Source organism: Rissa tridactyla, chromosome W (assembly GCF_028500815.1).
Source record: "Rissa tridactyla isolate bRisTri1 chromosome W, bRisTri1.patW.cur.20221130, whole genome shotgun sequence".
Lineage (NCBI taxonomy): Eukaryota > Metazoa > Chordata > Aves > Charadriiformes > Laridae > Rissa > Rissa tridactyla.
The window spans coordinates 695,136-713,710 of record NC_071496.1 but is presented as its reverse complement, the minus strand read 5'-3'; the positions used below and the strand labels follow the sequence as shown (position 1 = coordinate 713,710).

The window sequence follows — 18,575 nt, the reverse complement described above, 5'->3', positions numbered from 1 at the left end:
CGGGCACAGAGGTGAGACTGACTGGTCTGTAGTTCCCCGGGTCTTCCTTTTTTCCCTTTTTGAAAAATGGAGGTTATGTTTCCCCTTTTCCAGTCAGTGGGAACTTCACCGGACTGCCACGACTTCTCAAATATGATGGAAAGTGGCTTAGCAATTTCATCTGCCAGCTCCCTCGGGACCAATGAATGGATTTCATCAGGACCCATGGGCTTGTGTACCTTCAGGTTCCTTAGATGGTCTTGTACTTGATCTTCCCCTACAGTGGGCGGTGTGTCTTGCAGAACATGAATTAGGGATCCTCCTGTACTTGGACTTTATCCTGCTCTGTAATTTATTTTTTTAAAATGTGGGGGTTTTTTTATGCAATTAATACAGAGAGATTATTTTAATGCAGAAATAAGATGCCACTCTGGCAAAGCTGATGTTGGGCTTTGTGGGAGGAAATCTGAGTATCATTGCTAACGTAGTAACTGTCAGAAATGCCTCTTTACTTAGTATTACAACTTCTTGTCCTCCAGTTCTCATACAGTAAGGTCAGAATAGTCTGCATTTCTGTCTTTTTTTTTTTCTGTGCTGCCTTCTCTTAATGAAGGAATTTTCTTGATCACAATTTGCAAGTTCATTGCCTTTTGTCTATTCAGACCCCTCTAGAAGACCAAGTATGTTGTATTGACGTTAACAGATTGAGAAAAGTTAACACATGAAAAAAAAGTCAATATCCACTAACATAGCACCATTGAATTTTCACATAATGTTTTGTTCACCTATGTGGTAAGCCTTAGGCTCTTTTGGGAAAGAATCCTGTTTTCTCAATTAGAAACTACTTTGGACAGTATGAAGTGCTGCTGGAAAGAATACCAACAAACATTTTCAGAAAGGATTTAAATCCTCAAGCGTTTGTTTTAATGCCGCACAGTTACTAGGGCAGGATGTGTGTCAGGATGAAACTCACCCTGCAGACAGGTTCAATGAGACTCTTGTTTTTCTTTCTCTGAAGTAATGTGTTTGTGACTCCTTCCAGAGGAATGGTATTAGACCGGACAGGCACGGCTTTGCTTCTGGGGGGTTTCTGACCTTCCTAATAATCTCCAAAATCTCAGATACAGCTAACAAATCTGTCTCTCGCCTTTAGCTAGCTAAAGCAAATAGAGTAGGTGTAGCGTGGTCATGCCAGGATAAACTTGTGGGAAAACGGTATTGTTTTCTGAGCGAGCTTCAAGGAACGGAGTCTCAAATTACTGTAATTGAATCTTGTATCTTGCAGGTCTGGAAGGCTTATCAGAGCAGAAAGGGGTATAACTGATACAGGTGTCTGCAGAACCTGTTTCTGTAGGATCCTTTCCAGATTTAATTTTGGTGGCCTCTTTGTGTAGCAAAAATTAACTGGTCAAATGGTGAAAAAAATCAAGTAAAAAATACCATTTATACTACTGTTCCTCAGGAGCTTAATGCAATGAAGTGACAAACTGAGCATCGGGTTGGTGTCGTAGTGATAGGCATCCTCAGAAACTGCCATGTGTCATTGACAGGTGTTTTTGAGCTCTGTATATACCAAGGTGGGGAGGCAGGTTTAGAAAATGTAATTTTAAGGATTTATTTTTAATCTTGCGCCCTTTTTTTTAAACTGCAGACATTTCTCTGATGAAGAGGTATTAGCATTATTGGACAAAAATGTTATATTTTCCCTGTGGTTTAAGAGACAGCTTTAGAATCTAAGAATGAATTTCCGTGGAGTATGGATCCTTGAGGATTTGAAATGGCCCTGCTCAGCAAATTATCTTCTCCTTTTATTACTATTATTGTTAAATTATGATGACTATGACATTATTGCTATTATGTACTCTTACTGTGCTTTTATGTAACGCTTTAACAGCTCTGACTGGAGTTGGATGCTTTTCATGCTTGGATTCAGGATATTCTTTAGCAGATAAGGTGTACACCTCCTTCCAAGAGGTTTTTCTTTTCAAAATCTTACCTAGGAGAGACTCCTGCTGTCTAAAGGCTGGGAGTTCATTCACAGCTTAACCTCTTGCAAACTGTTGCTCTTCAAAATGAATTACAGAATAAACATTAAACCTGTTTTTCTTTTCTGTTAACAGGAGGAGTCTCGTATCCTCAGGGTAAAGGTGGTTTCTGGCATTGATCTAGCGAAAAAAGACATCTTCGGTGCCAGGTGGGTGTTCAACGTTGACTGTTTTATGGGTTTAAACAGAATAAACTTAGCAGAGCGAGGATGTTTTATAATTGATGGTGAGAGATCCCGTTACTCGATTACAGCCGATGCAAGTTATGGACTGAGTTGGCAAGAGCCGTTGCTTGCGGCGGTGGCGGTTGATGCCCTTGCCCACCACAGGAGGCCATTCCCAAGCTCACTGCATTGGCTCTCCAAGTGTCTGAGGAGCAGCTCGACTTTGGCACTATTTGGTGTTACTTAAAATGACTCCCAGCTATCTCCCCATGTGCCCCACATAGCGCAAGAAGGCCCAAAAGCCAGCGCTACCCTCTCTCTTACATTGAGGAAGCTCTGCTTTCCCTGGGGGCTTCCAGTGCCGCCTTCTCAGGTGCCAGGCATTGAAGCCTGACTCGGTGGCCAGGCTGTGAATTGTCTTGGTCTCGGACCCAGGTGCCACTGTTGCAGTTCCTGAGGATGGCACCTTAGAGTCGTAGAATATCTCAGGTTGGAGGGAACCCATAAGGATCATGGAGAGAAAGGCAATGAAAGCATTTTCTCCTGTCCAGCCTGTGCCAGGAGAAGGCGAGCAGTAAGAACGAGTGTAGCAAAGGCTTCTGCAAGAACTGCGCTGGCTTGGTGCTTTCCTGTTAGGCTGTGGCATGTCTAGGTTTTAATTCCAGTTGAGCCTTGGACCACTTTGAGTTTCAAACTGGGGACTCGAGAGGGAAAACAGAAGGTTTTGGAGCGCGTAAGGCAGTCTTCATGTGATTGCTTCTCTGTTCGCCTGTGTAGCAAAAGATGGGGCAAACAAACCATAGTTTGCGCTGGTCTTTGGCCAAAATAACAATTGTCAAACAAGAAAGCTGGTTTTAAATGGTCTAATGGAAAGATACAGATACAGTCACTTTGTATGTTCTCAAGTCTTTTGTTTTGAAAGAGTTAGTCACAGATGTAGGAATAGCGTTTCCCCAAGTCTGGGCTTGCCGTGCAATGACTTAAAGAATCAAATCAGGTAGTTATTGGGGGAGAAGCTGGTTCTGAAGCCAAAACGAACAGGAAATTCTTAAATTTTTTTCCAAAGATTTAATTCAAGTTTGACGTTCTTGCTCTCTCAAGCCTAAGTGTGAGGAAATGCTTTACTGTAAATGCTCCAATCTACTTAGAATTTTTTTATCAGCTTGAAATTAGAGGTATCCAATTTAGCTGTTATTGAAATGACTAATTGCTTCATGTATAAACGAGCCTCCCTGTGGATTTTCCTGTATTTCTTTAAAGATGCTTACAAATTGTTCATTAGCTTACATATCTAGCTTGAAACTACATGAAAGCAGCAATTAAAAGTTTAATCAACTATAATTTTTTTTGTGAAATTTGCAACAAATGTTCCTTTGGTAGCTGTGTGCAGAATATGGTAAGACAAAGCTTTTTTTATTTTCTTTTCCCAAATTTGCTAATTTGAAGAACAGCTTTTGATGCTGCCCGTAAGCAGCAAAAGCAGCAGCTCGTATGTAGATGTAGTCGGGCAGGTAGCGCTTGCGGAGGAGCTCCCAGGTAGTACCATTACTGGTGTGGCTGGGACGCACTGGAGCAGTCCTGCTGCTTGCTCACGACATTAGCACCTACCTCAGGCTGCGGCAGTTGGCGCTGAGATGCTGCGCTGCCGAAATAAAAGAGAGGAGGAGCAAATTCTAGAGAAGAGATGGGGCTGAGGCCCAGAGAAAAGATTTCTATTGCAAATGCTAATCGTAGAATTGCCACATTTATGTGCTAACTTTGCTTTTTCTAGATCTTGTTTAATTTGGCTTTTTCATAAGATTATAGATGTATCGTGTACTTGATATATTGGCTGGATTTTGTTTCTGCATTATTTCCAGAGCTCTAAATTTTACCACTTCTTTTGAAACAAGCAAAGCTAGTGGTTGGAATATTGAATCTGCTCATTAAGAGGAACTTTACTTCTGTGAATTTGCCAGGCACTTCAATAATCTGAGACAAGTGAGAATCTTTTTAGTGTTCATTTGATTTGTTAAAGGACACATTGGAAACTTTACAGCTGAATCCCCGACATTGTAGTATCTCCTTTGGCCGTACTTCTCATAGAACTTTTGTAAATATTTAAGATGTCGTGTTCAAAAGAACTCCTAAAATTTGCTTAGGAATTGATAAATTGTAAAAATAGCTTTAACTTTATGCATTTTGAAAGATAAAAGCTAAGTGACATTTAACTGAGTTCTACTGATGTGGCCCTTAAGTAAATTGGTCTCAAGTCAGTAGAATTTCCATAAAACCAGAGAGTTAAAATCATATTCCCAACTTACATTTTTAACTTTGTTTTAAACAGCTCCTTAGTAAAAGTTGAGACTGACAGCATCGTATATTAAAAACTTAGTGAAATGCTTAAATTGCTGTGTCAGCAAGCTTTCAGAAAGCTTTCTTTTTTGGCTAAAGTTCCAATTTAATTTTTCTGTTTGTTTTAGGGGCCCTGCGTACCTTGCTGAGTTATTAACGTTTCATGCTACTTGAACCTTTAGTGTGATTTAAGTTGCTACAGATAGTGTCATTCTCACAAAGCTGTTGAGTATTGAACATGGTGCTGTGTAGTGAGTGTCCCATTAACAGCTCTGTTGAGGAGCAGTATGGAGGAGGTGATTAAATTCTCATTTGGGGCGATGGAGGAGAAACATGTAATGTTTGACCAAAGCAAGAGGATAAGGAAAATTTATGCATGTTAAAACTGTAACATAGTCTTTTACTGTGCAGTGTATGTTCAGGTTCCCTAAAAAATAGCGATAACTAATCCTGCCTATGTGTGTTTTCTTCTCCTGGTGTGGATGTAGACCCTGACGCTGTCCCATAAATAACTTCCATGAGATCAAAAATCTCTTTCAAGTGGATTTTTGTGATGGTGTAACTTTTAGCACCCAGAGTAATACCTGATGTGAAAGCGCATGTGGCTGCTAGGTGCCACGTGGTAACAGAGACCCTTGTCAGCAGACGCGGTGACCGAGTGGGCTGTGCTGGGACCTTCTTGGGAGGTGCAGGGCACCCCTTGGGAGGTGCAGGGCACCCATTGGTGCCACCCAGTGGTGCAGCTGGGGAAGGAGGAGCAGCCAAGTCCCGGACGTCCTCTCTGTGCTTGTGACAAAGGGGTCTCTCCCAGGGGCTGGTCTCCTCTTAAATCTCCCTGCTTCCCCCGTTCCTCTTCTTACCCACAGCAGCTGGTTCTGTTCTGCCTGCCCCGGAACTCCACTTCCTGCCCGTGGGAGGTGGCTGCCCAGTGTCCCCGAGGCTGTGGGGCTGGGTGTCCCTGGCTTGCCAGGGCGATGCTCCCGTCCCTCTGCCAAGGGGACATGCGGATGGAGCGGCAGTGGGCACCTGTCCCTCTGTGCCGGAGGTGCTGGGACGGCAGGGAATGCCGCTGGGAAGCGCTGGGGTGAAGCTGTGAGGCAGCTCCGCACAGGCTCTGTCTTTGGAAGCAGGTAAATAGGCTGCGCTCTGAACAACAAACACTTGAGAGCCAAGGAGAATGCCCTGGGACTCAGCCTGCTGCAGATTTGGACAGGGTTGACTTATGGGGTTGTGTTGTGCGTTTGCTGCGGTTGTAGCAAAGAGAAAAGAAGTCGTCGGCACCCAGAGACACAACAGCATGGCCTGAGGATTTTAACACACTCAGTATCCTGCACGCTATGAAACATTAGCGTTTCTGCATGTCGTTCCTAACCAGCACTTCTGAATTACAGACAAATACTTCGTGTGTGTGTGTCTCTCTCTCTCTTCAGAAAGTAAGTGTTGAGGACAAATTCCTGGTCTTTGTAATGTCCTTTTTAGGAGAAAGAAGGTCAAGTGAACTGCTAAATATTTTAGATAGTTGCACACTTTAGAATGAGTTAATCTAAAGTCATTTGAAAACACGTTAGAATTGCAAAGTTGTGGCCCCAGCAGCTGCTGTGCCTCTTGGTGGTGGAGTCGTGCCGGGCTCAGTGCTGGGGCAGAATGGCACGTTACCACCTCACTGTGAAAGATTAACTACAAGGCATACATTGTGTTTGGCATCGCAGTGGGTTTTCCTTACTGCTTTTAATCAACTTTACCATTATAAAACACTGCCTGTAGGCTTGCAAATGCTGAAAGCTGTTCCTTGCCTGATTAAATCCAGGGAAGGTCTCCTACCAGTGTCGAGCATGAGAGAAACTAGCATTTTCTTTCTGAAGACTGTAATAATAAAGAAAACTCAATGCTTTTGATTTTGCTTTTTTGAAGTTCTTTTAGGCTTATGAAATAATTTCAATAGTAACTAATGATATACAAGTTCGGAAATGTATACAGTTATGATTACGGTGACACAAAGTATACGAGAATGTAGAATGAGATAGAAGCAATGAGCAACGTGAGGTGGTGGTTAAATGGGATGAAGTTCATCTGCATGGTTTCAGTTGAGGTGGACGTAAGTGGCTGGTCGGTTTAGGTGTAAGTGTGTTTTATAGCCTGTTTTATGTTCTGCCCTGTAAAATTGCAAGCCTTTGATATATACTGGTGGCTAATATCTTTACATGTTACTGAAGTCTAAGTAGAAGGGCTTCTCTAGTGACCTGGTCTATTTGCTGAGCGTGGTCTGCCTCAGCGGACAAGTTCATGCCTTTCCCTGAAGGTGTGTCCTGTGTGGACTTGGGTTTTTGATTGTTAGGGTATTTTTCCACTTCTAAAAAAATATAAATAAGTAGAATCCAGCACTTCTGAAAGTAGCACTGGGACAGCCATCGGGTTATGTGGCACAGTGTTGACACACTTCGTATAAATACGGCTTCTGCATGTACAGACAAATGCACTCACAAGTAGTAAAGGTGAGTGCATATGTATAAACAAGAAGAAAATGTCTTCTGCTTATTATGGGTTGTGTGAAATAAGACCTTATGGTGTGGGTGTTCTTAGTTAAACTAATAGTTTTGGAAAGAAGGAAGGGATTGTGTGTACACTGTAACTGGGTATATCTGATGGAATTTCTTAGTTGCTACTTTTGCCTTCTGAATCATGAAGCAAGTGGAAATCGTGGCTGTCTGGAAGTTGAAAAAGGCAAAGTGCTTTTCAGTTAAAATTACGTCTGGTTTTCATTAACAGGAAGCTACGCTTCTAATGACATGATAGCTTCTTGTGGGTTGCCTCCGGGTTTATTGCTTCTACCTGCTCTTTTCTGGAAAGCCGGCAGCCAAGGTGCAAGCGGCTTTTCTGTTGTGCTTTCCTGCCTCTGGGATGAGCGGTGCAGTGGGCGTGGGGGCGGTGCGGGTCAAGCAGGCTCCTGGCAGCATTTGAAATTGTCCTGTCTGGCCCTGGGGAGGAGAACAAGGCTACTCGAAATGGGGCCGAATTCTCTAATTCGTATGTGTTCTGTGAATTGGCAATGGAAGGAGAGCACATGTGAGTGTGAACATGCCTTGCAGATGACAAAGATAGCAGATGTTTATCTTTTAGCTATTCTTTTAAGTTCACTATCGCTGTTTCTAGCCCAATCCGAATTACGGTACATCCTGGTTTAAGTAATGGAAAAATTCTGGTGACAGCTATGCCCCTGGCACTATCTCCTGTCCCCCCTAGCGAGTGTGCTACCTTGGAACTGGGTTTTAAAAACAGCCTGTTCTCCTCGTGATATCTCCTTTGTCCAGCACAGACACATTAATTGACGTGAATGTCTCTCAAAAATTAACCAAACAATTTTTTAAAGTAGTCTGGCTGATAGTGAAGTGTCTCTGCGGTGCCCTGCAATCAAGCGCCATCCCAGCAAGCGGGAATGCTCTCGCTGCTGCCTGTCTCCTGCGCAGCTCAGCAAGGAAGGGCCTTTAGCCAGAACTTCTGTTTCCTTTAGAATTATTTACCATATGTAAAAACAGACAAAATGCAAACTCTTAATTGATTTATTTTTTTTTTTTGTGGTGGGCCCAATGAAATGGATTTTAACATCAGCCATCAGTCAGAAATCTTTATTGCCTGGTCAAATGTTACATTAGCTAGATTCATAGAAGTAACTCCTGGGGAAATGTTTCAGTGGTGCAAAATGGCCAATGTGCCAGTGTGAAAATCCTGCCCGTATCCTGTCTCGGGGAGCTCCTGGAGGTGGAGCAAAGCTAGAGAGTTCTGCATCCCAAACTTCTCAAATGACCGAATTCAACAAAGCCACTTGACTAGATGGCAGTTGCTCAAGTAGGAGAGAGTTCATACTCTGTTTCTTTTTCCTTTTTCTAGTTGGGGAAAAAAAGTACGGAAAACCACTTTCCTGCTGGTTTAAGTCGTTGAGAAACGGAATATTCAAAGCAATACAAATGTTGCACATTTTGAGTTCTGTGCAATGCCACTGATGAGTCAGAGGGTTTACTCTTCCCGAGAGCAGTGTGCTTGCTCCCTGCCTCTGCTTTCTGCACCCCGGACCTATGGAATTGTCTCATTTGCCAGGCACTTGCTGTGTTCCGAGGGAGCACTGGGAAATCCATGTTGAATTTCCAGATGTCTAGATGTGTTATGGTGCTTCAACAAAAATAAGAATCAAATAAGACTTTTAATTCTTGCAAACTTGAATGAGTGCTCTAGTAGGCATTGGGATGAAACCACGATGAGTTCCTATCACCGCTGCCTTTACTTTTCTTTAAACGATGAATGATTCAACACATGACAGTTAGTTATAGCTTTGCATGGGAGGGGGGACATTTGCTGGCCATACATTCCAAAAGGCGACTCAATTTGCAATGAAAAAGTGAAAGTTTTTCTAGTGTAGTAGAAATGAACGTGTTATTGACGGAGTAGGGGGAAGGGAAAGAAACCAATTGAGAATTTCACTAAATCTAAACCAAGCTGTACTTTGGAAGGCAAAAGGGGGAAAAACAAAAGCTCAGAGGCTGACAGTAATGGTGAGGATGTCCTGAAGAAAGCAGGATCTAGCATCTGCTCTATTTAACTTCAGTAGCACACGCAGCTTCTGCTTTACCTAGCAAATTAGTATGCTTAAATAAAAGCTGCAAGGCAATTGGAGCAGCCTTGGGAAATGTTGAAATGAACTCACTCAGTGTGATGTTTAAAGGTGTGCGTGCCTGCCTGGAAAGGAGGAGAAATGGTCCAAACATAAGCGGAGGTGATTGTTTTCTGAAAGAAGTTGTCAGTGGTAGCACATCCTCAGTACGTGCAATATATAACCTCTAATTGCAAGAGCCAGAGCTGTCTCATTCATTCTCACTCCTACTGTTCGTAAGTCCTCTTGTAATTTCTTGTCTTGTTAAGCTTCTCCTGAGAGATTTGCAAGATACGTGCTGAAATAATTGTGGTATCAGGTAGTCCTGGGGCAGACCTTTCACTTGTTCAGTTGTTTTCCTCAAGGCATTCTCGATGGTGGTGTTAAGGAAAGGTAAAGGCAGTCCAGCCTGTGTATTTTTAAGCAACAGAAAGCCCAAGTCACTGTCTGCCCGCTCCAGCGGCTGGTTTCATCCCTTACTCTGTCCTAGGGTGACTGGGTGGCACCTGGTCTCGCCAGCCAGGCACAAGGGCACAGGGACCCGCGACCTGGTGAGACGCAGTGGGCGATGGCCCAGTGCACCGGGAGCTCTGGGCACCTCGTCTCAGGCAACGGGCACAGAAGGTGTTTGGGGCTCTACTTCAGGAAAGCACTTTCAGGGACAGTGAAACAAAAATGTATGACTAGTGGATGGTAGAGGGTGGAGATATCAGGAGAGATTAAAGCCTGCTAAAAAGAAATATGTTGGATAACAGATATTTTCATTTATAAAACCTTAATGTTGATTTTGCCTCATACAGGTGAGGGAAGTGTCGGATTATTAGGCTGCCAGGTGTGGGCGTAAGGCATATCAGTATATTCATTAAATTGGTGTGGTGGCTCCCAGTGATGGTGCCATCAGCTTCAGGTCGCTCTGGGGAACTGGCACCAGAGGGCACCAGAGAATTTCCTCAGCAAGGTACCGTGAGCTGGTACTTTGATGGCTTTTATGGAAGTTAGGCTTTCATGTTTTTCACCAAAATCATCAGGGCTTTATCCTTTTATACATCTGCTCTTCAGGATGCAGTGGGTATATATTTCAGTTGCTGTAAACGGAGAAATATTCCTTATTTGAGTATGTGGTCTTGCTAATGAGTAAGAGGACTTACTAACAATTCCTGAAGTTTATAATGTCACAGTGAAGAATAATTTGCATCAGATAATTGTTCACTGAGAAGTTTCTGTGTACAGATACAAAAATGTAAAATATTTCTCATTGTTTGAAAAAGGAAGTGCCTATTCAGCCCCTCATTTTTTCTACCAGCCTGCTGTCTCCTGTGATCCACTAGTTCACCTCAAGCAGATATCCTTAAAAGAAAAAAAAGGGGGGGGGCGGGGGGAGATGTGGACAAAATCTTCTAAGGAAAACCTTAAAATAGATCTTAAATATTTGAGGCAGAACTTCTGTCTTTTCTTCCTCTTCTACTGATCACATTAAATCATTAAGCAGAATGGATTGAAATGATCAGCAGCTTCTACTTTTTATATATTTTAATTTTTCCTCCTAAACTTAGTAATGTCTCATATCTTGTAGCTGAAAGATTGTCCATATCTGACAGTTTCCCAGGATGCACTGTATATTGATTTCTACTTCACTTGAACTAATGACAGTCCCAGCATAATTGTATACTTTTCTTTCTGACAAATGAACATAAACTTTGCTATGAGTAGCTCAACAGTGTGAGCTTATAAGTACATTTTCATCTTGTAGCTGTGGAAAGTGTACAACAGCCACAGGTGGTATTTTACTACAAAAGTACAGCTGCTTTTACCCATTGTTTGCAAGTGCTGTCTGTAGACTTGGAGAAGCTTTCTTTTGTGGAGGTCTTCTTTTGTGTGTGAAGTATCTCTTTCTGTCCAAAATTTTCAGGCCTGGGATTGTGCCTATGCACTTAAGGATGTCAGGCACTTCAGATTTCAAATGGCTCTTATTCTGTTTTCAGTCTTTATTTAATGAGAGTTAGTAACACTGCTCGTACGGAGGTACGCTTGGACCTTCTGGACAGGGGGATGGTTGGGGATTCCCCCCTTCCGTGCTGCTCTGCTTGATCCTGCCAGCTGACCTTTCTGGGTGCTTGCTCGGAAGCAGGAACGCCCAGCTGAGGGCTCTCTGACTCTTTATTTCCCATCCTCTCCTTCTCCAAGGTTGTCTTCCCTCCACTTCCCTCAGATGTGAAGGAGGCCCTAAGAAACAGAGAGATGGATGAAGTTTGATAGGAAGGCAGCAAGCAGGCCACGAGCCCAGGGTCCTGGCTAGGAAGTGGTATTGCTGCTGAATAGCTTGTTTTTTTTGCATATAGAGCTATGGATTCAGTATATTACGACCAGCTGGTGAAAGAGAAAAATCTGTTTCTGGGCATGTGTTTCCTGGACCTTTCCCTTTTCCCATACTCATTTTCCCATCTGCAATTCAGCCGTGTCTGTGCTGATAACGTGTGAGTCTGGACGTTAGTGCAGGTCATGCGCCTCTTGTGTGAGATTCATGCCATGATTGTGGTTTGGATCTCTTGTGGATATCTAGGCTTCAGCTCCCTCAAGCGCTGAGCTGCCTCACGTGTCTCTGTTCACAGCAGCATCGTGCCTGTTCCATGCCTGCATCGCTTGGGACTGTGTGTCCAGTCTGCGAAGTTTGCGGATCTCTTCAGTATAAATTGATAAGTTGGAGCCCTCCTTGCCTCTCACCATCACACATCTCAGTTACTTCCACAGCCTGTTTTTCTTACTTGGGGTGCTATGCATCCATTCGTTTGGTGCAGAGGACCAATTTCCCGTAACTCACTGCTTTGACTGCGTCACCCTACTTTCTTTGAAACTGCTGCTTTCAGTTGCCTGAGGGTGTTAGCTACTGTCAGCGATTGCTTCAGGAGGTCTGGCTCTCTAAACAATCCATTAATTTTTAAACAAGATTTTGCATACTGTACTTCAGCTGTGTGGGTCATCATAAAACTCTGTTTTGGCGGTGAAGCTTGCAAATGCCTAGCTAATAGCCAAAGGGGCCAGTGCTGATATGTATCATGGAATCATAGAACATCAGGTTGGAAAGGGACCTCAAGGATGATCTGGTCCAACCTTTCTTGGCAGTATCCCATCACGCTGTCTGGTGCTGTTTGTTGTTTCTTGTACTCGCCCATCTGTTTCTGTTGGATCTCATCTCATGCTTGGGTTGTCCCCTCTTAGGGTCATGGACCATTTTTCTGTTCTGTATTTGTCCAGTACAAGGAGTTTTTGCACATTTAAAGACACCACAGCAATTGTTTTTGCTTTTACAGAAATTACAATTGAACCAGTAATTCATGTAAGTGAAAAACAAAGCCAATTTTGAGTGTCTCCGTGAGTGACAATAAGGTGTGCTCGCTTGTCATGGATGGTCAGAGGCAAACTGGAGTACTGGGAGCCATGGGCAGATGCAGGAGGTGTAAGGGAGCCCAGGGCGGTGGTTTGCACCGTGCTGGTGTGGATGTCCCCAGGAGGGGACAGCTGGGGCAGCAGCAAACCCCAGTGGTGGCCAAGGTGGTGTGAGGGCTCTTGTGCCGCCCCAGACAGTACTCTTTTCTTGCAGCTTTGCCTTTTCTCCCAGCTGCTTACTTGCCCCTCTTAGAGTTGTCCAAATCTTCACGTAGCTGGTAAAAATAAATACATAAATAAAATCATAATTTGTGGATAAGAACATGCTCCAAATTTTATGGAAGTTAAGACCAGTGAAATAAGGAATAAAAGTGCTGCAAACAATGGGGTTTGCCCTGAGAAAACTTGGAAGAACATTTTGCATGTCTTGGTAGCACAACAGTTATTTTCTTATTGATGTAAGATGTGAGGAGATTCTGACATAACCATGTCAAAACCGAGGAAGTTGCCAGAAGCATTTCTTCTCAAACCCAGCCCTTGCCACAGCTGTTGGGTGTTGCCATTGAATTGGATCAGCCAGTGTGCAGGTGTGGTCAGTACCACCGATAATGAGTTCAGAACAGCAATTACTGATGAGCAACACATGTCGATGCCATTAAACAGTGATGGTTATTGTCACTTTCAAGAGGGCTGGCGGTTGCAACATCAGGTGCAGACTCGTGGCAGTTTAAGCTGACTTCAGTAGCGGCTGCTGTGGTGCTGGTCCCCGCTTGCTGTGTGTGGATCTGCGTGCTCGTGGAAGGGCCAACAGGACTGCACGTTGGTTCAGGGAGGTGGTTTGGTGGAAAATGAACATATGATGAAAGCCACTTGGTAGCTCACGGATGTGGCACATCACCTGGCTTTGATGGGAAGCACAGGAGGACCATCGGAGATCGTCTCCATCAGCTGCCCACGGTGACTGGTGTAGCGGTAGCTGCGGGTGAAGAGGTGAGCTGACTCTGGTTAATGGGACCAGTGTCTCTTGAGGCGTCTTCCTCAAACGGTCTGTTCAGGACGGTCTGCGATGTCCCCATGCAGGTGCTGTTCTGTCTCGAAGTGTCCTGCATGCGGCGAGGGGGGCGAATGCCGGGTCAGAAGAGCAGGACTGGGGGCAGCCAGCCCCGGGACAGTGGTGTGGCTGGAGGCTGTGACTGTGGTAAAGGCTGGGAGCTGCTGAGGTGGAGATCTGTAGAAAGCCATGGGCCGCATGAACCATTGCAGTGGGGGCAAACAGGGGGAGAAGAAAGTAGAGAGGAACTCAGATGCTTCCAAAAATAACTGCTTTAGCACTAACGTTTTTTCCCCGACATCTCTGTGAGTAACTGGAGCGGGTATAACTTGGTGGTTAGATTTTGTTCAATGTTTTTGGTTTTGTTTTTTCCAGTTTTGCTGCTGGCCAATATAGTTTCTATTGCTGTAAGTCCTTCTGATGTGCGTTAAAAACCAACGGATTCTACATGCATTTGTCATTGTCAGTGAACTAAAGAGCTGAGCTGTTTCCCTCCTTGCTTCCCCTGATGGAAATGCTGATGCAGGTTTAGTATTTGCAGAGGATAGATTTCAGTCAAGATGAGTTTGACCAGAAAGTTTCAGTTATCCCAGTTACTCTTTGTGTGCATAAAAAGCAGGATATAAATGCATCTCAGCCTGTCCTAACTTGTGAGTTCCATTTTTGAAATAATTTCAAAAATAATACTTCAAGGAGCTTGAATATTAGCGGCATGCCGTTGTTTGATGCCTGCCAGTGCTACCTGAGAGAAGGAAAAGCATCCACCCAGCTACCCGTGTCCATGTTTTAGGAGGTAATAAATGGTGGATTAGCCCTCTAAATAGATTTTTTTTTTTTTTTTTTTAATGTAAATTTAACCAGGGTGCTGCAACTACTCATTTCTCTATTTCTGTCTCAAGACTCCCGTGCTGGCAGCTGTGGTGTTGGGGTGCACAACCAGCCCTTCGCTTGCCCCCTGGCAGGGAGGGTGGCGCGTGCGGGTACACAGATGGGCAGGGATGCCAGAGGTGACAGAACTGTCCTCTTCCGCAAAGACAAGAGCCCTCCTGAGGAACAGGTCACTGCCCCAGGGGCCTGGTAGGACCAGACTTGCTGCTGGGCCAAGACTGCTGCCCCGAGTGAGTTTGTGGATCCAGACTTCCATTAGCCCAAGAAATCATGCTCTGTTTCATCATGTCGGCAAGCCTGCACGGGTATTGCCTGTGTGACTGCACAGCTGCTGCTCCATTGTGCTTTAAAGCCTCCTTGGTTTTTTTTTTTTCCCCCCTATGGCAATCACGTATTATTACTCCATAAATACTTTTCCACTACTGGGGAGAGGAAAGTGATGTGCACTCTAAGCCCAAAGCTTTGTTTTGGACGCACTGCCAAGAACCAGTCTGTCATTCTGTGTTCTCAGGGGTTCGCTACGGGATCATCATCGGGTGAGTTAGGGACTGGGTGGCAGACCTAACTTTTGGTTCCCTTTATTAGTAGACTTATTAGAATAGCAAAGAGTGTGGAAGTGTGTGTCTGCACGTAGCCCTGGGCAGCCCATTCCAGTGTTTGACCCACCCTCACAGTAAAAAAGTGACTTCCTGTGTTCAGGTGGACTTTCACGTACTTCAGTTTGTGCCTGTCTCGGGGCAGAGCTGAGAAGAGTCCAGCTCCCTCATCTTCATCCCTTCCCATCAGGTATTTTTATATACGTGGATAAGGTCCCCCTGTGCCTTCTCTTCTCCGGGTGAACAGTCCCAGATCTCTCTCTGTCCTTGTATGATAGATGTTCCAGTCCCTTCATCATCTCTGTGGCCCTTTGTTGGACTCTCTTGTCAGAGGTATTTCTGTAGTGACTGTAAGTTTGATTGTGTCACAGCTGGCTTAGAGTGACGGGGCTTCGTTCTGCTTTTTCTGCCTCTTCTGCCTTTGGATGATCACTTGTAGCTTTTGTTGGTGCCATTAAAATGCTGCTCAGTCACTTACTTCTCTACCCAATGCCCATTATTAACACAGCAAACTGACTTTTAACGTGCTGTGTTGCAGGTGAATGTTTTATAAATTCATATAAATTTAATAAATATAAATGGAGAGTAGAAATAAAATTGAGAATGGGGCTTATTCAGGAGTCCTGTATTTGAGAGGTAATGTTGACCTATGTGACCAGGTGTGGAAAACTAGCTATTTTAAAAGATCGCTTCTCAATTTTAGCAGTTAGTTGTATGTCCAAGGAGCTTTGTAAATATTTACTGAGTTGTGTCTCTGTAGACCGATGTGAAACTGTCTTGTGGGGAAATCACTGCTCTTCGCCCTGCACTCCGCTGTCTTCCCTGGTACCTTCTTTGCCAGAAGGAGGATTTTGATAAAATGGAAAGCGTGGTGATGAATCTCATCAAAACCTCATTGTAACGATGAGTAATAGCATACAAGAACAAAGCTGAACTCCCCCTCTTAGCAGTTTTTGATTACAGTTCTTGAAGCTGTTCTCTTTGGTAATTCGTGTCTGCAGCCTGCCTTTGCCTTATTTGAAAGCAGCTGCCTTCTCTTTTACAGATGTAGCTGCAGAGCTTTGGCAGCCAACCGCTAACCCCTGTACACACAAGCTTTTCTTAAAGCCATTTTAATAAGCGCATTCTTATGACAAATAACCATCTTTATAACTAAGAATCTTAGGTGATGACTTGTGGTAGATTTCCTATCATCTCTTAAAATAAGGAAGAATTTTCTTGGCTTGATTTGTTTTTTCCTCCTGTTCTGGCATACAAGCTGTTCCTGTTAAGTGTGTTTCTGTTATAAAGATGATAATTCTGTTACTAAAGGTGCCCTGTGCGTTCAAGATTTCCCTTAGTTCATCCTAGAACTGCCTTCCTGATGCAGCTGTGGAGAGCGGGTGTTTTGAGTGCTGTCGGTGTGATTCCAGCTGAAGAGGGTTACCTGTCCTGGCGTTACTTCTGTCCCCCGGGGAGGGCTCTTGCCCCTGCGGACCCGCCAGCGGGGCGGGCTGTGGGTGGCTGCCGCCCAGCCTTGGCCGAAGCCTGCCCGCTGCCGGCAGGGCGGGAGCTGGGATGGGAGCCGGGACGGGAGCGGGCAGTAAGCAGGGAGGCACTGGGATGGCTGCTCCCAGCCGGGAGGTGACAGCGACCGATGGGGGCAGGCTGTGGGTGGGATCTCTTCAGTTGCAGCTGGATGGAGACATCTGATGAAAGTCATGCCTTTCCTCAGCATCCCAAAGCATGGTCCTGTTGGCTCCCCTAATGGCACGAGTTCACTTAACCCTGTAAATTTTGTACATGTTTATGGATGTGGCTGCAATACGGGTGAATGCCTAATACCTAAAATCCTGTTGTGAGATGGACGGGAAACGGATTTTCCCATTTATGGCTTTGTGTGTGTAAGTGCTGTCTTCAGGACGTGAACCTGAAGGGCCTGTTCCAGTCTCCTGTACCACTGGTTCTGAGCAAGATGGTGGTGGGATGATTCCTCCCTCGGAAGCCACATTTTCAGGTGGCAAATGGCGGAGAAGCCCATTTTCTGTTGAGTTTAGTTGGCTGAGTCAGCTCACAATGTTGTCTGACGTGTCAGAGCTGACGCAAACTATAGTTCATATCTGTGTGGCCTGGAGTACAGAAATAGCGTGCATCTGCCTGCAAAAATGACATTAATATAGTCATATAGTGCTGTGGAATGCTAAGTACTCTTCAAAAACTGTATTTTAAGCGTGCGGTCACATTGGGTGTCCGTATCCGGGTGCTGGGGGGACCTCTGTGAGGGGAGCCCGGGCTGCCCCGTGCCGGACAGGGCTGGTCCTGGCCGGTTCCAGCCGGTTCTGCAGCCGCCCTCACGCCGGGCACAGCCCAGGCACCTCTGGAACGGCCGATTTAAGAAAGGGCAAAAACACTGGAGAGGAGTGAGGGAAAAAGTGTGAGAAACAGGCCTACAAACATCAAGGTCAGAGAAGCAGTACAGAAAACTACTGTGTGGGGGTTTGGTTTTGGTGGTTTTGTTTGGTTTTTTTTTTTCTTTGCAGTGTCAGGGATAGCTAATTGTAAAATGTGGAAAAACGCCAGCCCTTGGTTTCCACGGGTGTGAGGCGGGCAGGATTAATGCTCGTGAAATAGTCCCTGGAAATCAGAGCCTGAGAAAAGTCTGTGAGGAAATTAATCACACAGTCTTCAGAACAAGGCTAAATACCAAATAAAATAAGCTGGGACAAATAAAAAACGTGGGCACGGGTTGCATGCAAAGGTGCGGAAGCTGCGGCTGTGGGAGGCAAAAGCCTGTTTGACCATCCGTGTGCAGATTCACAGTGCTTTGTGAACATAATAACTTGTCTAATACAGTTTTTGGTGCATTTTTATGCTAAAAGGCAGAGGGTTGTGGTTACAGCAGCAGGCCCCAGACCTGTGGTTTGCTGGCAGCGGTGGCGTGTGGACGTGAGGGAGCAGCCAGGCCCAGGGCGCCTGGCAATGCTGTGCAGGGGAGCTGGAGACCAAATCGGACATTTGCATCAGGAATTTCTATTTTATATTGATAGCGTCAGCTACCGGGTGCCAGGTGCTATCACTGTGTTCAGTTTGGGCCTTGCACCATGCTGGAAATGTGGCTTCCTGTGGAGGGCTGGAGTCGGCTGCTGGGGCTGGGGGAGACTGGAAGGAGAGGCAGGTCTGAGAAAAGGACAATCCTAATCGAGATATTGCTAGTCTGGGTTATACTTATACTAAACAACTCTCAGTTGTTTAGTAGGAATTCCTTTTTAATTAAGTGGACTTCCTGTGGCACCCATAAATGTTAGTTTCTGGGAACTTTTGGCAACTTATGGTTCCTGTCCACTCTAGATGTAGAATGGCAGTTTAATTAAACTTCAGTCTCAGAAACTGTCTTGTAGATAGCAAATGCAAGCTGTCTTGAAGCTGTAGCCCTGTCCGCACCACAGATTTTAATAAAAAATAAAAATCTTTCTTCAGATCTGGGTTAAGTTCTGTTCAAAAGTGTACATCTGC

The 18,575-nt window shown here is 44.7% G+C and overlaps 1 protein-coding gene across 10 annotated transcripts in view; it reads left to right on the top strand.

The window, feature by feature from the left end:
* LOC128902120 (E3 ubiquitin-protein ligase NEDD4-like) overlaps positions 1-18,575 on the top strand; it is a 161,417-nt gene that overhangs the window by 35,249 nt on the left and 107,593 nt on the right. For all 10 annotated transcript variants that reach the window (XM_054184530.1, XM_054184529.1, XM_054184528.1 and 7 more), the window contains exon 2: positions 2,100-2,173. In XM_054184530.1, coding sequence (XP_054040505.1) covers positions 2,100-2,173 — 74 coding nt within the window. The remainder of the gene's footprint in view (positions 1-2,099; positions 2,174-18,575) is intronic.